Raw genomic sequence first — 21,202 nt, forward strand, 5'->3', positions numbered from 1 at the left:
TAATTAGTAAAATAATAAGAGGAGTTTACCTCAATATAGTGCGTAGAACACTTCCGTATGATACCCTCCAGAAATTAAAACGGAAAAAACCAAAAAACCGACAAATTACCGGTACATTAGAGTAAAATATAATTAAATAATCAATTTAACGCAATTTAAAACAATTAAAAATCAAATTAACGCAATTAAAAGAATCAAACGAAAATATTCAAAACGATTTTCCTTCCTGAAGCTGACAACGCTTCATTCCTGTGATCATGACATACGGTCGAAAAGCGTTGTCAGCTTCAGGAAGAAAAATCGTTTTGAATATTTTCGTTTGATTCTTTTAATTGCGTTAATTTGATTTTTAATTGTTTTAAATTGCGTTAAATTGATTATTTAATTATTTATATTTTACTCTAATGTACCGGTAAGTTGTCGATTTTTTCGTTTTTTCCGTTTTAATTTCTGGAGGGTATCATACGGAAGTGTTCTGCGCACTATATTGAGGTCAACTCCTCTTATTATTTTACTAATATTATTATCTCAACGTAGAACATATTGAGTAGTACAGCTCTGATTCATACTATCTACATAAAATGTAATGAACTGAAAAACATAAATTGATAAAATATAATAGAGCAAAATTATAAAAATAATAAGGCAAAATTATAAAATGTGTTAATTATGGGTTAGTAGATATACAGAAAGGGACTTTATCGATGGCTAACCCTCTCAATATATCTGCCCATAATTAATGTAGCTATCTGTTTCTGTTGTCAACTGCCCGCATAACTAGGTTCGAATATATGTAGGATAGTATAATAGTAATAATATAGTACCAAAGTAGGTAAGGTGATTTTGCAGTATTATAATATAAGGGCCGAAAGCTGATAATAAGCAATTTTAGTATGTAAGGTAATTTGGAAGTAATATGATATAAGGGCCAAGCGCTGATAATAAGCAGATTTAGATTAGTAGTTTACGGGCGAGATGACTATTAGCCCGACAGATAGCTTAGTAGCATAAAGAATACAATAGAGCAAGAGTTCCATCCACTGTTGTTATATATATTTATATTATCTATGTTGAATAGGCAGCATGGGCTAAAGGAAGGAGAACGGAAATAGGATAAAAAATAGCAATAGTACCTCAATCCCCCTCGAACTGCTCTAATAGTTCATGAGGTATGAAAAACCTGGGGTTATATAGTATGGCTAAAAGTATAGAAAAAGGAAGAATACAATTGTATGTGGGAAGAAACCGGGAGCGTAACTTCCCATTCCTTAAAGAAAGGGATCCTGGTTTATGGTTATAAGTATCACATCGTATAAGATGTAGGAGATATACTGTAACAGAAAATAAGAAGCTGAAGGTATAATAAGGACTTAGCATAATATAGATATGGACCAAATGGTTGATATATATATATATATATATATAGAACAAATTCCTGGTGAAAAATATATATAAATATGCTTACCACCGGTGAACGTGAAGATAGAAAGACCAATAAGTGGAGCACGTGTATTATTTATCCAATGCTGGTAGATGTGGGTGCCCTTTGGGTTTGGGAGTTAGTGAAATAAAATCAGAAACCAAGCCAAAAAACCGTAGCACCCTCTGGAATCTAGGTGGAAGAACTAGCAAATTGTATATATAATTTACATGTAATAGGCGGTGAGCATAATATAGATGTGGACCAAATGGTTGATATATATATATATAGAACAAATTCCTGGTGAAAAATATATATAAATATGCTTACCACCGGTGAACGTGAAGAAAGAAAGACCGATAAGTGGAGCACGTGTATTATTTATCCAATGCTGGTAGATGTGGGTGCCCTTTGGGTTTGGGAGTTAGTGAAATAAAATCAGAAACCAAGCCAAAAAACTGTAGCACCCTCTGGAATCTAGGTGGAAGAACTAGCAAATTGTATATATAATTTACATGTAATAGGCGGTGGTGTAAATGCAGAATGGTAGATGGTTCTCTGGAGAATAGAGCATATGGCAAATAGCAAATAGGAATATAAAGCGATATAAAGAAATTTATTCCTACCCATGGAGCAAATATAGGTACTACTTTTTCAATGAGTGTAAGCTATATGTGGCTTGCCCCATGGGTAGTGCCTACTATGTACATATGTACAAGCCCCATGAAGGTGAACAAGTCAATGATATCGAACACTCGGTATAAGTCTATCTTGTTGCTAGAACTTTGCAATAATATATGGGTTGAGGTTATTATTATGTTTTTTGTTGATAGCTATCAACATAGCTTTATGTAGGTTACGTGTTATAAAGTAATATGGGAATCCATTGTTAATTAATTTGGATTTGAAATCGATGAGTGTGTCTATTATGTGATCTACTTTATTGCATATGTTAATCCCTCTGATGCTTTGGGCCACTATGATGTTACTGTGAATGCGTTTGGAGATATTTGAGTTCCAGTTGGTTAAGTCTATAGATTTGAAAGGAAAATCGTTAAGTTTGTCATATAGTTTGATATGTAGTGCATTGTCTACTATGTGTAATTATAGGTCTAAATAGGATGCTTTTTTGGAGCTGTGTGCGTTGGCGCATTCTAGTACTAATTCGGGAGGGTATATAGTACTAGCTTCGGTGAGGAAGTTGGGTCTATCGATCACGATCAGATCGTCTATATATCTGTATAATTTTATATCATTTTTAAAATTGCATTCAAAGTGGTGAAGGTATAGGTTGGCTACAAGGGTGGAGCTACAGGCACCCATAGCTATACCTATGTGTTGTCTGTATATGTTATTACAATTAAATATGTAGTTATTGAGAATGCATGAGCTTATAAGGTCATCCCAGTATTGTTGTTTGTATGGTAAAATATTTTTATATTGTATGTAGTAGTCGTTTAGTACAGTTTTTAAACTATTATGGGGGATACTGGTGAACAGATTCTTGAAATCTTATGTATTTATATGTTCTATAGTATATTTATTCGTGTTTAAATGGTTTAATACAGAGCTATTGTTGAGAATAATATTAGAGTTAATTATATGTCCGAATATGGCATTAAGTATATGTAACAGTTTTTTGTGTGGGGTTTTTGCGTAACTGTCTTTACATAAGGTGATAAATCTGAAACCTATCGGTGATTTGTGGAAATTAGGTATGCAGTATAGATAGGGGAATTTGGTGTTTGTGTTGGTTAAATTTAACTTTTTATGCATGGCCAATATTTTCTTTGTGATAGTATTGCTGTTGTAGGTTATTCGTTTGTATGTGGGGCTATTATTTAGTTCATTTAATAGTGTAGCTGTATAAAATTTTTTACATATAAAGCTGTAGTTGTTGGTGGCTTTGTCTATTGTGGTTACGATGAACCTTTTATGTAGCTTAGTTAATTGTTGCTTAATTGTGGTTAAATTGAAACATTTGGTAGGTATTAATTTGTTGTGAGTTGAAAATGTTTTTCGATAGCTTGGTATATATGAGTTAGCCAGATGTGGAATGCCTCTATAGGTATATGGTGTTCATATGATAATTTTAAGCAAAAACGCATTAGATCGTCGTGTAATTGTTTATTAATCTTTTTAATGTTGCTGATGGTAGTGGGTCTAAATTTGAAACCGTAAGATAGCAATTCGCGTAAGTGTGGGAGATCTATGATACTGAGATCTCCAGTGATGATATGTTTGTGGTGCTTATCCACGTAAGCACGATACTGAGGCAAATGACAAAAACATTCGGCCTCAGTATCACTCTTATCTAAGTTACAGGCAGTCTGTTTGTAGTTGCAAACGGTAAGTCCGAATGGTTTGTTGTAATAGAACGTGGTGCAAATGTGTGTGTTGTTAATAGGTAAATCATCTTTGTATTTATTGATGAGTTTGTTTAAGAAGATATGATCCATTGTAGCGTTACTGAATTTGATACTAATATATTCGTTGGTGGCCGTGGTGTTTTTACCAATCAAGAATTTAAAGATGTCCTTGAGTAGGTGGTTTAGGTGCGAGTTGTTGTGGTTACAGGTAGTGTTGAATTTGGCTAACGCTCTGATTTTGCTATGTTTTAATCCAAAGATAATGTTATGTATATGTTTGATATGTATATTAGGGGTATCCCAAGATACCAGCATATCTGTAAAGCTGCCAGTTATATTATTGGTGTGAGTTTTTTTATTGGTACTATTTACTTTTTTAGGTTTAGATGTGGGACTTTTAACCATTTGAAATAGATTGTAGACACAGGTGTCTTGTACATTATTGGTATAGCAATGTCCGTTAAATATACTGTTGAGTCCGTATGGATAGAGTGTTTTATGTTTTGGTTTGCTGATGTTTTCTATCTCTAGCCTGGTGGTGGAGTTATTCTCTATGGCTAGGATAGTAATGGAGATATTATTAAAAGCAGTGTGTTTGGAAGTGTTGTAGTTCTATGTCTTTTTGGTTGACGAAATTTATGTGTGTGATCTATGTACATTAATTCTGATGTGTAGTTCACCACCTGTTTGACCGATGTATTTGGCTTCACATTCTGTGCAGTTAATGAGGTAAACGACACCACTAGTGTGGCAGAATGTTGGGGGTGTGAACATTTGTGCGATGTTTAGTATTCATATATGGGCAAGTTTGGCATAGCTGGTTGTTGCAGGTATTGAATTTTAGGTGGTTGTTAATAGGAATATTCTTTGTGTCAGGCTCAGTAATACAGGATATGACCTGTGGTTTTGTAGTTGTATCCATGTGTGCAACATTGCTGGCCTCATGCACCTCCAGAGGGCTAATAGTATTAGATGCTGTGTGGCTAGTGGAGTAACTTGTCGGATCACCCAGAGCCCCAGTGAAATCTGTGGTACAGTTTATCCTAAGCGACCGACGTAGTATCTTGTTATTCTTAGTGGTGTAGTAGCTCAATTAGTGGTGTAATAGTTCAATCCTAGTGAAAGATCCTCTAGGATTAGCCTAGTGTGCCAGCGCAAGTCAAAAGCACGTGTGAGATATTTTGGAGCACAGGCCGTAGGTATACCGTATAGGCATAAGAGTAGTTGTGTGCTACTATATAGGAAGAATCTTGGTAGACGAGTCACAGCTCAGGCATTCCCCTTAGTATATCCATATTAGGCAAAGAATTATTTGTAAATTTTAACATTATAGATAACTTAAGTTAATCAGCAATAATCAGCATAATAATAATAACAGTCGAACTATCGATATCAAGTGCACTAACTGGATAACTGGATAGATCCCATCCACCCCAGGTGCTTTTCTTATGTTTAACTTCAACAATTTCTCCTCCACTTTGCTCTCAGTTATTACAAAATCATTAAATATCCTGCTACAATCTGATAACTTTCTGCCATTTTCAAACCTTAATTCCTCATGTGTGAATGTAGATGCAAAATACTCATTCAGTTTGTATGCTATCTGAGCAGGATCATCAACAGTCGAACCATTGATGTCAAGTGGACCAATCAGATTCATCCCCTTCCTTTTAGAGTTTATATAAGTAAAGAAATCCATGCTGTTTTTCTTAGCATCTTTTGCCAAGGATTTCTCGTAATCTGTCTTCACCTGCCTAACCTCCTTTGTGACCTGATTACAGATTAGCTTATATCTGCCATAGGCTTCTGAGTCGCTTGATAATTTATATGCATCCCATACATTTTTCTTCTCTGTTACAAGTCTCATTAGTTCATTAGATAACCATTTAGGCCTAAACCTTGAACAATATTTCTTAATAGGTATGAAACTTTTAGTAGTTTCCAAGATTAATTCCTTGAATGCTTTCCACTTAGAATTTACTGTTGGTAACATCGTCAGTTGATCCCACTGTACAGAATTTAAAAACTGTCAGAGACCACTGTACTCACCTTTACGGAAGCAAAAACCCTTTCCTTTACCCCTGATGGTAATTAAATCTTTAAGTAAATCTCACATCAGTACACTGTGATCACTGCCACCTATTGGTTCCTTTATCTGCAAATTCTTAATACACAAATGATCACTGCTGATAACCAGATCAAGAGTATTACTTTCTCTGGTTGCCTCTCGAACATGCTGCTGCAGAAAACAATCATCCAATAAATCCACAAAAGTCTGACTAGTGTGTGAGTGACCAACCCACAAGTTCCAGTCAATATCTGGGAAGTTAAAATTCCTCATTATAAGACATTCCGATTTACTAGCCCACTCTATTTCTCTGTACAATTGTTCATTGTACTCATTCAAGTCATTAGGCCTATAACACACTCCTACTCTTATTTTTGATTTCGCAGTGCTTATGTCACACCAAACTGACTCAGTGCACTGTTCATCTATATCAACTGGATGCACTTCTTTTGATTTTATGTTTTTCTTAATTAGCAGCATAACACCTCCTCCCTTTCTATCCTTTCTGTACACATTGTACTCCCCAAATTCCAGTTCAGCATTCCTTATATCTGTGTGACACCACGTTTCTCTAATCCCAACAATATCCGCCTTTGATGTCTTGACCAACACTTCAAATTCATCAAATTTATTTACTATACTTCTAGCATTGGTATACATGCAAGAATACATGCTCCTACTCCTATTCCTAGTTACCCTAACACATCCCATATACCCACCTATTTCAGGATGACTGCCATCCGTCCCTGAAACCCCCAACACCCCACGCTCCAGGTCGCTACTTATTCTAATAGAAGTTGTGCAAGAATCACCTTCACCTCTGCCTACGGGTACTGTTAAACTATTAGTCCTTGTATTCCTTCCAAGCTATCAGTTTTCCAAACCGCTAACACTGCCTCAATAGCATCAGCAAATATTCTTGCACCCTTTCTATTTAAGTGTATCCCATCCCTATAGAAGCAGTCTCTCCTGTTAACAAGTACAGACCAGGCTGAAAAAAATTCTACCCCCTGAGCCTTGCAAATTCTTTCTAGGGCCAAATTGATCAACAAGGCTCTCATCATATATTCCCTTCTATCGTGTCTGGGCAGAATTTCACACTTTCAAATTCAACCCTAATTCTCGGCTTTTGTTCAACAGTGAACTGTACTTGTTAAGTAATTCTGTCAGTCTCCTACTCCTAATATCATTAGTGCCAACGTGTACAACTATATCACCTTTTGTGCCCTTAAAAGATGATATCCGCTCTACAACATCATCAACCTTTGCCCCTGGCAGACATACCCTGGTCCTGTTCCACCTATCCTTTTTACAAAGCATGTTTCCCGTTTCCCTGACAATAGAGTCACCAACAACTATTACTTCCTGTGGGACCAGCGCATTCTGCTTTGGGGTTGCTGCTGTGTTGCGTGATGACCAAGTGCAAGCTCTGGTGTTGATGTGGGCAGCTGAGAGCTTGATGGGCCCCTCAATTTAGATCTTTCGAGGGCATCCACCCTGTCCTTCAAACTGTCATATAGGCCCATAACAACGCTGAGTTGACACCTGATTTCCTTACACTCCTTACATCGCACACACACACAAAGACATCCCCCCATGGCAATATCATGTTCCGTTCCAGAGAGTTCGGCAAACATTTCACAAGTTGTACATTTTTTTAGGCTGTGATGCGTTGGAGAATCGCCCCCCCCCTCAATTCTCCCCCGAGTCACAGCACTCCTGCCACTTTGTTCCCGTTGCTTTGCTGCTCTAGTTTGAGGCATGATACTTTAAATTAATAAAATCAATAAATTAAATTAATTAAATGTCAATACTACGCTATCTAATAGAAACAGTGAAGCGTATTACTTTATAAATTATACGTTAGAGCTACCTAACTACCTCAATTAAAAATTTGAATTCCCTACCACTATATACAAAAACAATGGCTGCAAGATTCGAATGAAATAACGGTTTTACGTATATTAAGTATTACGTATATCTACAAAAACTGTTTATATAAATTAAAATAAAAATAACCAGCGTAACTATAACTATAAGACTACGTATTAAGTACAATATAAAATAATAATTATGTAAATAAAAAGGCAAACACTTATCATTTTTTCGGAGCCTGCAACTCACAGCTGTAATCGTTAAAGAGAGTCAGCGCCCTCTCCCACCAAAGAAAGAAGACCAAGTTTAAAGAATAACACCATGATTGGGTCAGGTTTAAATTAGATAGGGGGAGATACGTAAAGGCATGCAAACCTTTCGGGGATTTGCACATAAGCTTGCATATAAAAAAAGTAGTACAAGGGGCTATTGTAACTTGCAGTCAATTCAATAAATAAATAAATGAGAAGGAAATAAATAAGGTGCTCACACGAAAGAGGACTTTGTGGTTGTTGTTCGGGGGGGTTGCAGACTTACAGTGGTAGTTCTGGGTTCAGTTCGGGTCCAGTTCTGGGAGTGTCTAGCTGTATAGTGAAGGGTTCCACCAGGCATGTTCCTGTGCTAGAAGTTAATAACAAGAAGACTGTTTGCTTGTTATTCAACTTCCGTTGAATAACAAGCCAGTCAGATAGTGCTCTGGCTTCTACTACTGATGTGGTAATTTCCTTCAGTATTAACAGAGAACTATTCTCGAAATCCCGAAATAAGACAGTACTGGTACTATACTCGAAATCCCGAAATAAGACAGCTATACAGCAGAGATGCAGAGTTCAACTAAGAAGAGAGAGAGAGAGAGAGACATCACCGCACTCCGTGGAAGGAACCCGCACAAATGAATCCCACAGTGAAAGAGAAGGAAGGTAAGTCTTCTGAACTGTGTTGTTTTGGAAATGGTACTTAGAGTAAGGTTGAAGTTGAAGACACACGAGAAATAAGGAAATGTTTAGTATTGAGTTGGTTTATTGATTGAAGTTGTAAAGAAAATTGATATTGCTAAATTAAGAGAGATTACATGGAATTGTTGGCATTAAGTTAGCGACTTATGGATTGCTGTTGTGAAGATGGTTGGTTGGTTGTTGAGTTTTATTGGCGCATTAGCAACTAAGGTTATAATGCTCCAAAACCAGGTGATATATAAAAATTTAAATTTCACTGACCTAATTACTTAGGTCACCATGTCAAGATATAAAATAACAAAGGTATAAAATGTAGAAAACATAAATTAATAAAGAAATAACAATAACATGTAAATTTTAAATACAAGTAAAAACCTTTATTTATTTAAAATAGCTAAAAACAGCAGAGACATTGCCATTGTCGGATAAAATCTGACTGAGTATATACGGATCAGTCAGATGATTAAAAGCGGTAAAACGGATATTGCTAAAATCTGGACAATCAATTAAAATTGTGTCTGATTGATAAAATTGTGCCACAGGACTCAACACATAGAAGGATCATCAGCCCTCAGCAAAAACGAATGAGTCAAATAACTATGTCCTATGCGGGTCTGGGCAAGAACAACTTCCTCCTTACGATTCCTGTGCAGACTAGACTGCCACGGTTCAATTACAGGCTTTATACGATATAATTTATTTGTAGTCTGTCTGTTCCACGAATCCTGCCATTGGGAGTGTATCTTTTGGTGTATTATTTGCCTGTAGTCTGTATAGGGGACTGACAGGCAGCGATTATTAGCTGTTGTGAAGGGAATTGATATTGGTGATTAAGAGAAATATGAGGAAGTGATTAAGATTGAATTAGTTTAGTGTTAGAAGCTGTAGAGAGAGTCGAGATTGTTAATGGAGAGAAATTTTATGGAAATGATAGCATGTATTAACAGATTAAATGAGAAAAATGAATAGATTAGATGTAAATGAACACCAGTTATGTATTGTAAGTAGATTTGTATGATAAATGACTTTTGTTTTATATTTGTGTCATTGCTCTTGAGAAACTGACAACTCACATATAATATATATATATGATATATATACTTGTGGGGGGGGGGGAATATCCCTCAGTTCCTGGAAATTCTCATTTTTTAATGCAGTCAGGTAGCTTGTGGAGCCTAGTGCTTGAGGGGAGCTGCTGTACGAAAATAACAGCAATGCCCACTGACGGCAATACTAAGGTACAGGGAAATAAAAATTAATAAATAATCCCCCCCCCCACACACACAACTTAGATTTGGCTTCCTCACCAAGCTTAACCATCAGTCCCTTTCTTTCATTAATACAAATATAGTGCCATAAAAAGTCAAAAAGGAAATATTTTTTTTTTTATTTTTGATAAAAAGGAAATAAGATTTTTTGAAGATGAGGGAATAAGGGGGGGGGGTTAAACTGCAACTCATCTACGACTATCTCAGTACAAAGCACCAACCAGCACAGAATCCAAAAGGCCATTTTCTGCCACTAATTAAATATGTACCAAAATTAGATCCAGTTTAAACAATAACACTATTGATTTTCTTAAGAGCTCACTTTATTCAGACAGGTAGTGTGGATGATTATTATTTTTTTTGTTTTTGTTTTCAGTATGTGTAATAATTTTTGCTAGAATATTTATTATTGTAATAAAAGTTTGATTTAAAAAGTGAATTCAAGTAATTACTTGTTTTTTCCTTACTTTATTGCACCTAATTGTCATAAAAATGTATTGCAAAAAATGTTTTTTTTTGGAATGCCGGTATTAATAACAGTATCCCAGTTTCATAAATTAAAAATACCGAAATACTGGTATTAAGATTTTGACCAGTATTGTGAGCCCCAGTTCTAGTGTATACCAAAAAACTTCTTTGAAAAATTTTCATCACTCTCCACTGCAGTACAGACCTTCTCTCTCTCTCTCCTCAGTCCAATACTAGCACGACCTCAGAAGGTTATCTTCTTTCATTTTAACCTTTCTGTTTTCATTCCGCCTCTGTCGAGTCAGCCATGAAATATACATATACCTTGCAATTATAAATTAAATTTTAACACGCATCTTCCATACCGGCCTTTCAAATCTACCACGTGCTGCATACATTTCATGTCAGAAACAGGGCCTTACTTCTTGCTGTTCTTTCCTTTGGTTTCGGCAGCTAGCCATTGAAAAAGGCATTGAAGTCAAAGGATACACAGCATTTGGTACTTCTAATTTACTTCTTATTACCTTCTGTCCCTTCCTTGTTCCCCGTAGTTACAATTTCAGTTCTGTTAGCCCTTTACCTATTCCTCTCTACCTACAAACGTGTGTGTGTGTGTATATATATAACTTTGGGAATCAGAGGTATCATCAGGGAAATAAAAATCAAAGTCTAGAGAGTCAGTCACTCCACAGGATTAAGGCAAGGAAGTTTGAAAGGGTAGCAAGCAGATTCAAATTTTTTAGATGGCTGTGGTTATGCAGTGGTACCAAAGTGGATGGGTCATTCTTCTAAAATCCCCCTTGAAGACAGCAGGAACATAAGCTTTTTGAAGTAATCAAAGATGAGTAGAACAGGTGGGACCAGTCTTCCCAGCTACTGCACAACATTGGTACATTGTCAGAAATCTCAAGGTTGAAGAGCAACATTGAGAGAGCAAAGTCGTGAGGAGGTATGAAGATGTATATTTCTAGACGAACCATTTCCTGATTCCTTTGTTCATGATATTAGCATTAGTTGAGGCATATGATGCAGCATCAGCAAAAAAAAAAAAAAAAAAAAATTCCCATCTCACCCATCCGGTCACTCCAAATGTTTGTCTAGTTCAGTCTTAAATTTATTTTAAGATCAATTCCACAACAACAGATAGAAGTCTGTTTCAGGAGGCCTCCGTAGCCGAGTGGTCATGAGCAGGAGTGCAGTAGCACACACACTCTTTGAGTAGACCGGGGTTCAAGCCCCTGACTGCTAAATATGGTCGATTTGCAAACCCACTCTGGACCAGCATGGCAGATTATAGTCCATTTCCCTCAACATCAATTGTTGAGGAGGCTTCCATCCTGCAGTGGGTTGATAATGGCTGCAATTTACATTTTACCTTTTTTCAGCAATCAACTACCCGCTGGCTAAAGGCAAACATCCGCACATCTAGTCTAAAACTGTTACCCCGGGGGCTCACATCTGGTGAGAATGGGCTTGGCACACCCAGGGTCCTGAGCTGGATATCATCATTCTTCTCTTTCTTGGTGATTCCCTTCTACTTTTGACTCTCTCTCTCTCTCTCTCTCTCTCTCCCTCTCTCTCTCTCTGGGTAACTTGGGAATTTTTTTTTTTTTTTTTTTTTTCCCTGGTGCAGCATAAGCCTCGGGCTTCCTTGCACCATATGGGTATTAATAATAACTGTCTTTCCTCAATTTGAATCTATGCCCCTCAGGTTCTTAATTTGAGCAAGTGGAAGTATCTCATCAGCATTGAGCCTGCTCAAACCATTCAAGGCCTTATACAACACAATCAGATCACCTCGTAGATGCTGCAACTTGCAGAACTTAAGCCTTTCTTCATAAGCACACCCCTTTGTTCTTCTCACCAATCTTGTTGTCCTTCTCTCTACTCATTCTAGCAACTCTACATCCTTCCTAAAATGAGGCCTCAAGATCTGTAAGCAGTACTCAAGGTGTGGCATTGCTTTATACAAAGGGATAATTACCTCCTTGTCTCTGATAGCAAAATTCATATATATCACTGACAAAACTCCATGAACTGCTCTGGCAGCCCATCTGCACTGCTCAGTGAACTTCATACCTGACTGCACAATTACCCCCAGGTCTTTTTCATTCTCCACTACACTGAGCGTAGTACCACACAGTTGGTACGTTTCTCTTGGGTTACTGCTCCCCATATGCACCTTTGCATTTGTCAATGTTAAACTTCAGTTGCCAGTTCTCAGCCCATCTGCCGAACTTTTCTAGATCCTGTTGCAGTAGCATACTGTCTTTACTGTCATTAACAATTCTGCCAACCTTTGTATCATCTACAAACTTGGACAATAAGAAGCCTGATATAACTTCATCAATATCATTCATAAATATACAAAACAACAATGGGCCCCAGCACATAACCCTGGGGGACTCCACTGAAAACATTAGTGCACGGAGATTCTGTTAGTCTCTGCCATCTCCCATTGAGCCATCCCTTTATCCATTGAAGTAACTTTCCCTTAATGCCATACCGCTCCAATTTGTACAGCAGTCTTCCATGTGCAACAGTATGAAAAGCTTTCCTGAAATCCAAGTATATGATATCAAAATTATTTTTTGCATCCAGTTCCTTTGTGACCACATCACAATATCCAACCAAACTGGTCAGACAAGACCTCCCCTTAACAAACCCATGCTTTGTCTGAATTATTACTGCAGTCTTGTCTTGTCTAAGAGATCTTGTATCACTCCATTATTTATCCCATTATGACTCCATTATTTACCCTGGAACACAAGTTAAACTAGCAGGTCTATAATTATTTGTGTCACCCTTTGAACCCCCCCCCTTTGTGAATTGGGGATACATTTGCACATCTCCAGTCCATGGGAATGTCCCCTGAATCTAAGGATGCTCTCATAATTATGGCTAAGGGTTTGCTAACTTCCCTCGCTGCCTCCTTCAATATAACTGGATAGATTTCATCCACCCCAGGCATCTTTTTTATGTTTAACTTCAACAATTTATCCTCCACTTTACTCTCAGTTATTACAAAATCACTTAGATTCCTGTTAAAGTTTGATAAACTTCTGCCATTCCCCTCCTTGAATAACTCCTCGTGTGTGATTGTAGATGCAAAATACTCATTCAGTTTATCAGCTACCTGAGCATGATCATCAATAGTCAACCCATCTATGTTAAGTGGTCCAATCTGATTCATCCCTTTCCTTCTAGAGTTTACATAAGTAAAGAACTCCTTGCTGGGTTTTTTTTTTTACATCTTTTGCGAAAGATTTCTCATAATCTGCCTTTGCCTGCCTAACCTCCTTTGTGACTTGATTACAGACCAGCTTATATATGGTGTAGGCTTCTCTGTTGCCAGATAATTTACATGCATCCGATCCATTTTTCTTCTTTGCCATGAGCCTCAATTTATCTGACATCCATTTAGGCCTAAACCTTGAACGATATTTCTAATAGGTAAGAAAAACCTAGTAGCCTCCAAGTCCCTGAAGGATTCCCATTTAGAATTCACCATTGGTAACATCATCAGTTGATCCCACTGTATAGAATTTAAAACTGTCTGAGACTGCTGTTGCCACCTTTATGAAAGCAAAAACCCTTCCATTTACCTTCTATGGTAGTTACATCTTTAAGTAAATCCCACATCAATACACTGTGATCACTGTCATCTGGTGGTTCCTTTATCTGCAAATCCTTAATTCATTAATAATCACTGCTGATAATCAGATGAAGAGTATTACTCCCTCTGGCTGCCCCTTGAACATGTTTCTCGAGAAAACAATCATCCAATAAATTCACAAAAGCCTTGCTAGCAAGCGAGTGACCAACCCACAAATTCCAGCCAAATCTCCCATTCTGATTTACTGCCCCCCCCCCTCTCTCTCTCTCTCTCTCTCTCCCCCCCCCCACAACTGTTCATTGTACTCATCAGAGTCATCAGACCTATAACACACTTCTGTTCTCATTTCCAATTTCTTTATACAGTGTGTGAAGAAAGGAGAAATTGTGTCACCAAACTTTGGTTTCCTTTCAATAGTGAGAGACTGACATTCTTCTCAATCAAGTTTTCTCCTTTAGTCTTGAGGTAAGAAGTTCAGTTTTATCTTTGGAAAGCGCTATGATCTTTTATGGGTCATTCAACTCACCTTGGGTAAACAGCTCCAGCTCCGATTTCTATTCATCATGTATATACTCATGACTGGCTGAAGTTCTCAAGTGTTTGTCAATTGTATCTTCATCTCATTCCATTTCATCTTCTGAAGAAGTTAGTCCATGCTCTGGAGATACCACAATTGGCTTGCTGTCAATGTGAGAGACTGATCTCATTAGTGAATCCAGGTTTGGTAATCACAGTTTTTTGTCAAAATCCAGTTACATTATAAAAGTTACAATCTGAGAATCCAGTTACATTATAAAAGTTACAATCTGAGAATCCAGTTACATTATAAAAGTTACAATCTGAGAATCCAGTTACATTATAAAAGTAGCAATCAAAATATTTTGGCTCTCTCCATATCAGGATATGGCAAATTGCACTGACTTTTTCCTTTTGTTCAACCAGTCATTGTAATCCATTTGAACAAGTAGAAAAAAATAACATGCAGTGCCCATGCCATATTCTGGTCACTTACAGCAATGTTTCCTGAAGCTGTGGTTTATATAACTTATGAAAGAGGTCTGCAGGACTTAACAATAAAACATCTTTATTTTTATTTCACTTTTTTTTTTTTTTTTTTTTTTTAAATGGTAGGCAACAATCCCATTAAGTGATGGAAAATGCAGGTATACATATTTTAAGTATGTTTTAAACAATAGTTAATATAAAGTAGGCACCGGAAAATATGATCACTGGTTATTAGAATTGGCCATTTTATAAAATCAAATTAATAAATCCACTACACTCATTTATTAGAATCATATATTTTATTATAAGAATCAATTTTGAACACCATCATGATATTTTCCTGAAGCACATTTCTGTAGGTCATAAATTTAAATAACTACAAAAAATTTGCAGTTTCTGGTTTCATAAGCTTTTTTATTAGTACAATCTATTATAAATGGGTATTAAAAATTGATCTTACTGCATTTGCAATAATACCAAGCAATTCTTAATGCACTTGCAACAATACCTAGCAATTCTGAACAAAAAAGAATCATATATCCAATGTTTATACACCCATAAGCCAAAACATAACCACAAGTCGTTATGCAAATCGAAGCAACTGCAGGTGATCTACGGCGCATGCGTGGGTTGGGACATGGTATAAAAAACACTTCATACTGAGCTCCGTTAATCAGTGTTACTCTTGTTCATCAGATGGGAAAGGCAGCGGACTTAAGAGTTTGACAAAGGCCAAATTGTAATGGCCAGACGACTGCTCATGGTCAGCCATGATTAGTACTTACCGAAAGTGGTCCGAGGAGGGGGCAACCCATGAACTGCCGACAAGGTGTTGGACGACCATGACTCATCGATGCTTGAGGTTAGTGAAGGCTCTCCCGGGTGGTACGTGGCAACAGAAGGGCGACTGTGGCACAACTTGCCGGTAATTGGAATGCTGGTGAGGGGAGTAATGTGTCACAACACACAATACATAGAACCCTGCTGAAAATGAGGCTGCGTAGCTGCAGACTACTCCAAGTGTCCATGCTAACCATAGTTCACCAGCGACAGGGCCTAACAATGGGCATGCGAGCATCAAAACTGGACCTTGAGTGATTGGAAGAAAGTAGTCTTGTCTGATGAATCACATTTCCTGTTGCACCATGTGGACGGCCGGGTATGTGTGCATAGTTTACCTGGGAAAGTGATGGCGCCTGGATGCACCGTGGGACAAAAATTAACCAGTGGCGGTGGTGTCATACTTTGGGCAATGTTCTGCTGAGATATCCTGGGTCCAGTCATCCATGGACCGGGCACTTTGACGTCTACCACCTACCTAAACATCACTGCTGACAAGGTACACCCTTTCATGGCAACTGTCTTCCCCTCTAGTGGTGCCATCTTTCACCAGGATAATGCACCATGCCACACTGCCTGGACTGTTCGAGACTGGTTCACGGAACATGAGGAAGACTTCTAGGTATTGCCCTGGCCTCCAAATTCCCCAGACATCAATCTAATAGTTCCATCTCAATCCCATCGAGCATCTGTGGTTTGTGTTGGAACCACAACTCTGATCTGTGGCGTCTCAATCACGGACCTTACAGGAGTTAAAGGATCTAATGATTACATGCTGGTACCAGATACCACAAGACACATTTAGAAATCTTGTAGCATCCATGCCTCTCCAGGTACGAGCTGTTTTGGCTGCACGTGGAGGACCAACATAGGTGGTCATAATTTTTTGGATCATTGGTGTGTAAGTAATGGACCAATCATTCTTGCCTTGCTCTGCAGAACAAGACACTGATTCTTGGGCAGCACTCTAATTCCCAAATACTTCATTTCTGACTGTGATTGGTGTTACTATTTTACTAATTGTTGGAAAAGAAAAAAAAATTTCTTAATGTAACATTAAGATGGAACTATTAGTTTATAAAGTTGAGCAAAAGTGGACTCCGATTGTCCTTCCTGTATCCTTCGTACAGATCTGCACACTCAAAATACATAATTTTTTTTAAAAAATGTTTTCAATACAATTCACTTACATGTGAAAATGCTTAACTTGAACTTGCAATACTTCAGATAATCAATACCAAGAAAAAGTGATAATTGTGTTTAATTTAAGATTTAAAAACAGGTAAATTACTTTAAAAAAATTATGTCAGAATAATCTTACAGTTCAAACTATCCAATGGATTTGATCGCACAACTTGTGGTACATTCCTCAAGTTCTTCTTCACATTGGTGGCTGTAGCAGCTTTATATTTGTCCACTAAAAAGTTCAAGAATTTTAAATCAAACTAATAAAGTTAACTATTTATATTACATTGTGGAATTCATTTATTTATTTAAAATCTATAATTTATAGGGTCTTTCCAGAAAGATGCTCTGGTTTAAGATTAGTATGTTTGATGTCTCCGAACTCTGCAATCTTGGGAGAATGTGTTGCTCCTAGTGACTGCTTCTTCCTGATGGTTCATATCATTTCTGTCCAATCCTTTAGCAATTCTGAACAAGAGAGAGAGAGAAAATTGTGTCTCATGTTTGCATAAATAATGAAGCAGAACATGCTCTTAATAAAACATGTTGTTACAAACTGTTAGTGTCTGGATTAATTAAAATCACAGTGCACTAAAGAGTCAAGCAAGTTTTAAATAACTGGGTTGTGGTAAACAATAAGAACACATCAGTAAAAACGCAGTCAAAAGGACTGAAAACATTGTATACATTCAACATTTATTGTTGCAAAGTCGTGAAAACCTGTAAAACTTTACTATGAAAACCACTTAAATTAGGTGAATCATTAATGTGCAGGACTGTCTGAAAAGAAATGAAACCACTTTCACACAAAACTTACATGCAGCAATCTCTTTATGACAGTGATAAAGACAAGATTCTGCATTCCATTTCTACATTTTTTGGGGGGTTTGTCTGTTATTTGGTTTTTAGGAGCATTAGCAACTAAGGCCATACTGCTAAGGGGATATGGCCTTAGTTGCTAAATGCTCATGGATAAACATTTCGAATTCTTGTTCATATTTGCTATTCTCCACTAAAAAGTACTTCATGTCTTGAGTTGGCTTTGCATTAGTAACACCTCCTTATGTAGAAACGGACTAGGCTGTGATACTGGTGAATGCTCAAAGTCAGGAACAGGTGATTTAAGATTTTAGTTCACACACATAGTGATCAGTTTTTGAGCATCTGAGAGGAAGAATGAGTGAGAATCACAATCTTTCCTACTTTTCCAACTTCATTGTTGTTGTTGTTGTTATTATTTGGTTTTTAGGAGCATTAGCAACTAAGGCCATATTGCTCCGGGAAATGCGGTGGCCATTCCCTGACCTTTCCGCATCCTCCGTATTTGGTGGTGACAGGCTCGAACCCCGGTCTAATCAAGAAGCGTGTGCTACGCACTGCTTTTCCAACTTCAAACATGGAATAATTATGGGAGCAAGACATGCAGGTGCCAGTATCTCGACTACTGCCAACATGGTTAAGTGCTTCTATTCTGTGATGTCATATCGAAATTGGTTGAATAACAGTCGAACAAACAGCCAGCTGTCACACAAGAAACAGTCACGTGGTTAGTTACACTATGCTGCATCACTGCTGCAGCACAGTGACCTAGCTAAACCACTCAGCACAATGTAGGAATAACAAGACCAATATCCACATGACCTATGCACCAGACATTAGCTCATATAGGCTGTGGCAGTCAACGGCTGTCACAGATATCCATGCTCACTGCAAGACAAGAAACTGTCTTGCAGGTCAGCACCAACATGGACCACTGATGTAGAAATCTGTCACCTGGTCCGATGAATCCCATTTCAAATTCTGTTATACTGATGCGCATATCCAAATTTTGAAAGAGAGAGAGAGATAGCAATGAGGCCATGGCACTTGTATGCACTGTATGCGTTTGGCAGTAGTGTTATGATTTGGGGACTGTTTTTTGTGCCATGCCCTGGGTCCTCTAATCACCATTAATTAATGACTTAATGGAACAGGCTGAATCAGTTTTGTTTCTATTGTCACCAACCAAGCATAACCCTTCATGATGCTGCATTCAGATAACTCTGGCATCTATCAACAAGACAATGTACCATGACAGCAAGGCTCAGCAAGTTGCTAACTGATTTCAGAAACATGACAATGAATTTTCTGTCCTCCCATGGCCACAAACCCAATGCCTCTCATGGATCTGAACCCAAATGAGCATAAAAGGACTACAACTATTCACCTTACAAAATACAGAAATTACAGGACACACTGTACAATGCATGGGTAATACTACCACAGAACATACTGCAACGCTTTGTCCGTGATGTCCACGCCAAGCATGTAAGGGCTGTATTATGGGCAAAAGGTGACCACCCCACAAGGATTTAGCAGATGTTGCTAATGCAAAGCCAACTTACAAATACATATGTAATGCAAAGCCAACTTAGCGTATACTGTAAGATTAAAAGCAATTTTTTTTGTTCTTTACGCTAACACCGTGTTCCATAACAAAGAGTCTGAAAAAAATCAAAGAAAAGATAACGTATGCGTGTAGAGAAGAGTAATATTATCCATATGGTGGGTTGAAACTAAGTTTTTGCTGAACCAGCCAAAAAAATAAAATACCTGTGTGATTCCCTCTTATCCATCTTAGTTTTGAATTTCCACAAGCTATCAATGCTACAACCATCCATCTAAGCATCTTATTCCAGTAATTAAAAACATTGACTTAAAGAAAACCTATAATCCAGTCAAATCCTCTCAACTTGTAATTTGCATTTATGGCCCTCTAGTTCTGGAATCATTTACAATGGCAAAGTAAAGCTACATGGTAAAGAGACAAAATCTAGATGCTGCAGAAGGAAATTCAAAAGGTGAAGATATTCTGCAACAGAGAAAACATTCCCGTTTGATCGTGCTTAGCAGCAATGAAGGGAAGAAAATTAAATGAACTTGCATTATCTGACATGTATATTACAATTTGCAAGACATTTGTTCAGTTAATACTATTTTTAATAAAAATTAAGTTTCCAATAGTTATAAAAAAAATGGTGTATTTTTGTTAGCTTTTGGAACATAACCCTCCCTTTTGTATTGGTTCTTACTCCAGTATAACACAGTTTCGCACTACACGACATTTTATAGGAACCTAACTACTGTGTTATACGAGGGTTACCTGTACATTTTTTTCTTCAAATAAAATCAGTTTGTTTGATTACGTTTTTAAATAAACTGAAGATGTGGTACAACTTTCTAATAAAGATAAAAGCAGTAAATTAATAAGCAAAACTGAAATTCAGAAACTGCAAAAATCCAAATAGTAACACTAAGTCCAACTTCAACATCAAATTCAAAAATTTCAGGCTAAACATGATAAAAATCATCCAGACAACAAACAGCCTGCCTATACCTAAAAATAAGCAACACAGACCTGTGTCTTTCAACTGAAAGATTCTGTATATGTATATACCTGTATTTGCTCAAAATATAAAACAATCCTTGAACTTAAGCCACACCATCAAAATTATGTGGCCTTGAGATTAAAAAAAGGTTGTGCACTTATATTATATTTTGACCAAAAATAACATACACAGACATACAAAAATATCACTTTACCTTAAGTCATATTGTAGAATGCTGATAGAGTACAGAATACCTAAAATAAATTAGGATGGAGACAAGGAACTATGAATGACATGTTTTCCCAACCACTAACTCTAGGCACCTCAGTAGCCAGGTGGGAAGGAGCAGCAGTGCGTAGCACACACTTCTTGATTAGACCGGGGTTCGAGCCCGTCACCACCAAATATGGAGAATGCGGAAAGGTTAGGGAATGACCACTGCATATTCCGGAGCAATATGGCCTTAGTTCCTAATGCTCCTAATAAAAAAAAAACAAATAACAAACAATAAACCACTGACCCTGGAAACATTTAAATATGAATCGCTTATAATGCAATGTTGTCAAACTGGATGCATTAGATCAGGGGTCCCCAAAGTGGTCAATATTGACCCCCCCATGGATCTATAATAGAATCTACGGGGTCAATAAACTTCAAGAGGTCAATGGGGGTTGATTAAACATTTTTACTCATATTCATAAATTTCAGGCCAAGTCAAGAAATAGAAGAAATAGTTAAGATTTTAATATTAAAATACAAAAATA

At 37.2% G+C, this 21,202-nt stretch overlaps 1 protein-coding gene across 1 annotated transcript in view; it reads right to left on the bottom strand.

Moving 5' to 3' along the window:
• Positions 1–21,202, bottom strand: part of LOC150088173 (tRNA-splicing ligase complex subunit RTRAF) — a 124,388-nt gene that overhangs the window by 64,543 nt on the left and 38,643 nt on the right. Inside the window, exon 4 of the mRNA XM_090370600.1 lies at positions 17,207–17,302. Coding sequence (XP_090226726.1) covers positions 17,207–17,302 — 96 coding nt within the window. The remainder of the gene's footprint in view (positions 1–17,206; positions 17,303–21,202) is intronic.

The sequence above is a fragment of the Mastigoproctus giganteus genome, chromosome 3 (genome assembly GCF_048544385.1).
Source record: "Mastigoproctus giganteus isolate SK-2022 chromosome 3, ASM4854438v1, whole genome shotgun sequence".
Taxonomy (NCBI): domain Eukaryota; kingdom Metazoa; phylum Arthropoda; class Arachnida; order Uropygi; family Thelyphonidae; genus Mastigoproctus; species Mastigoproctus giganteus.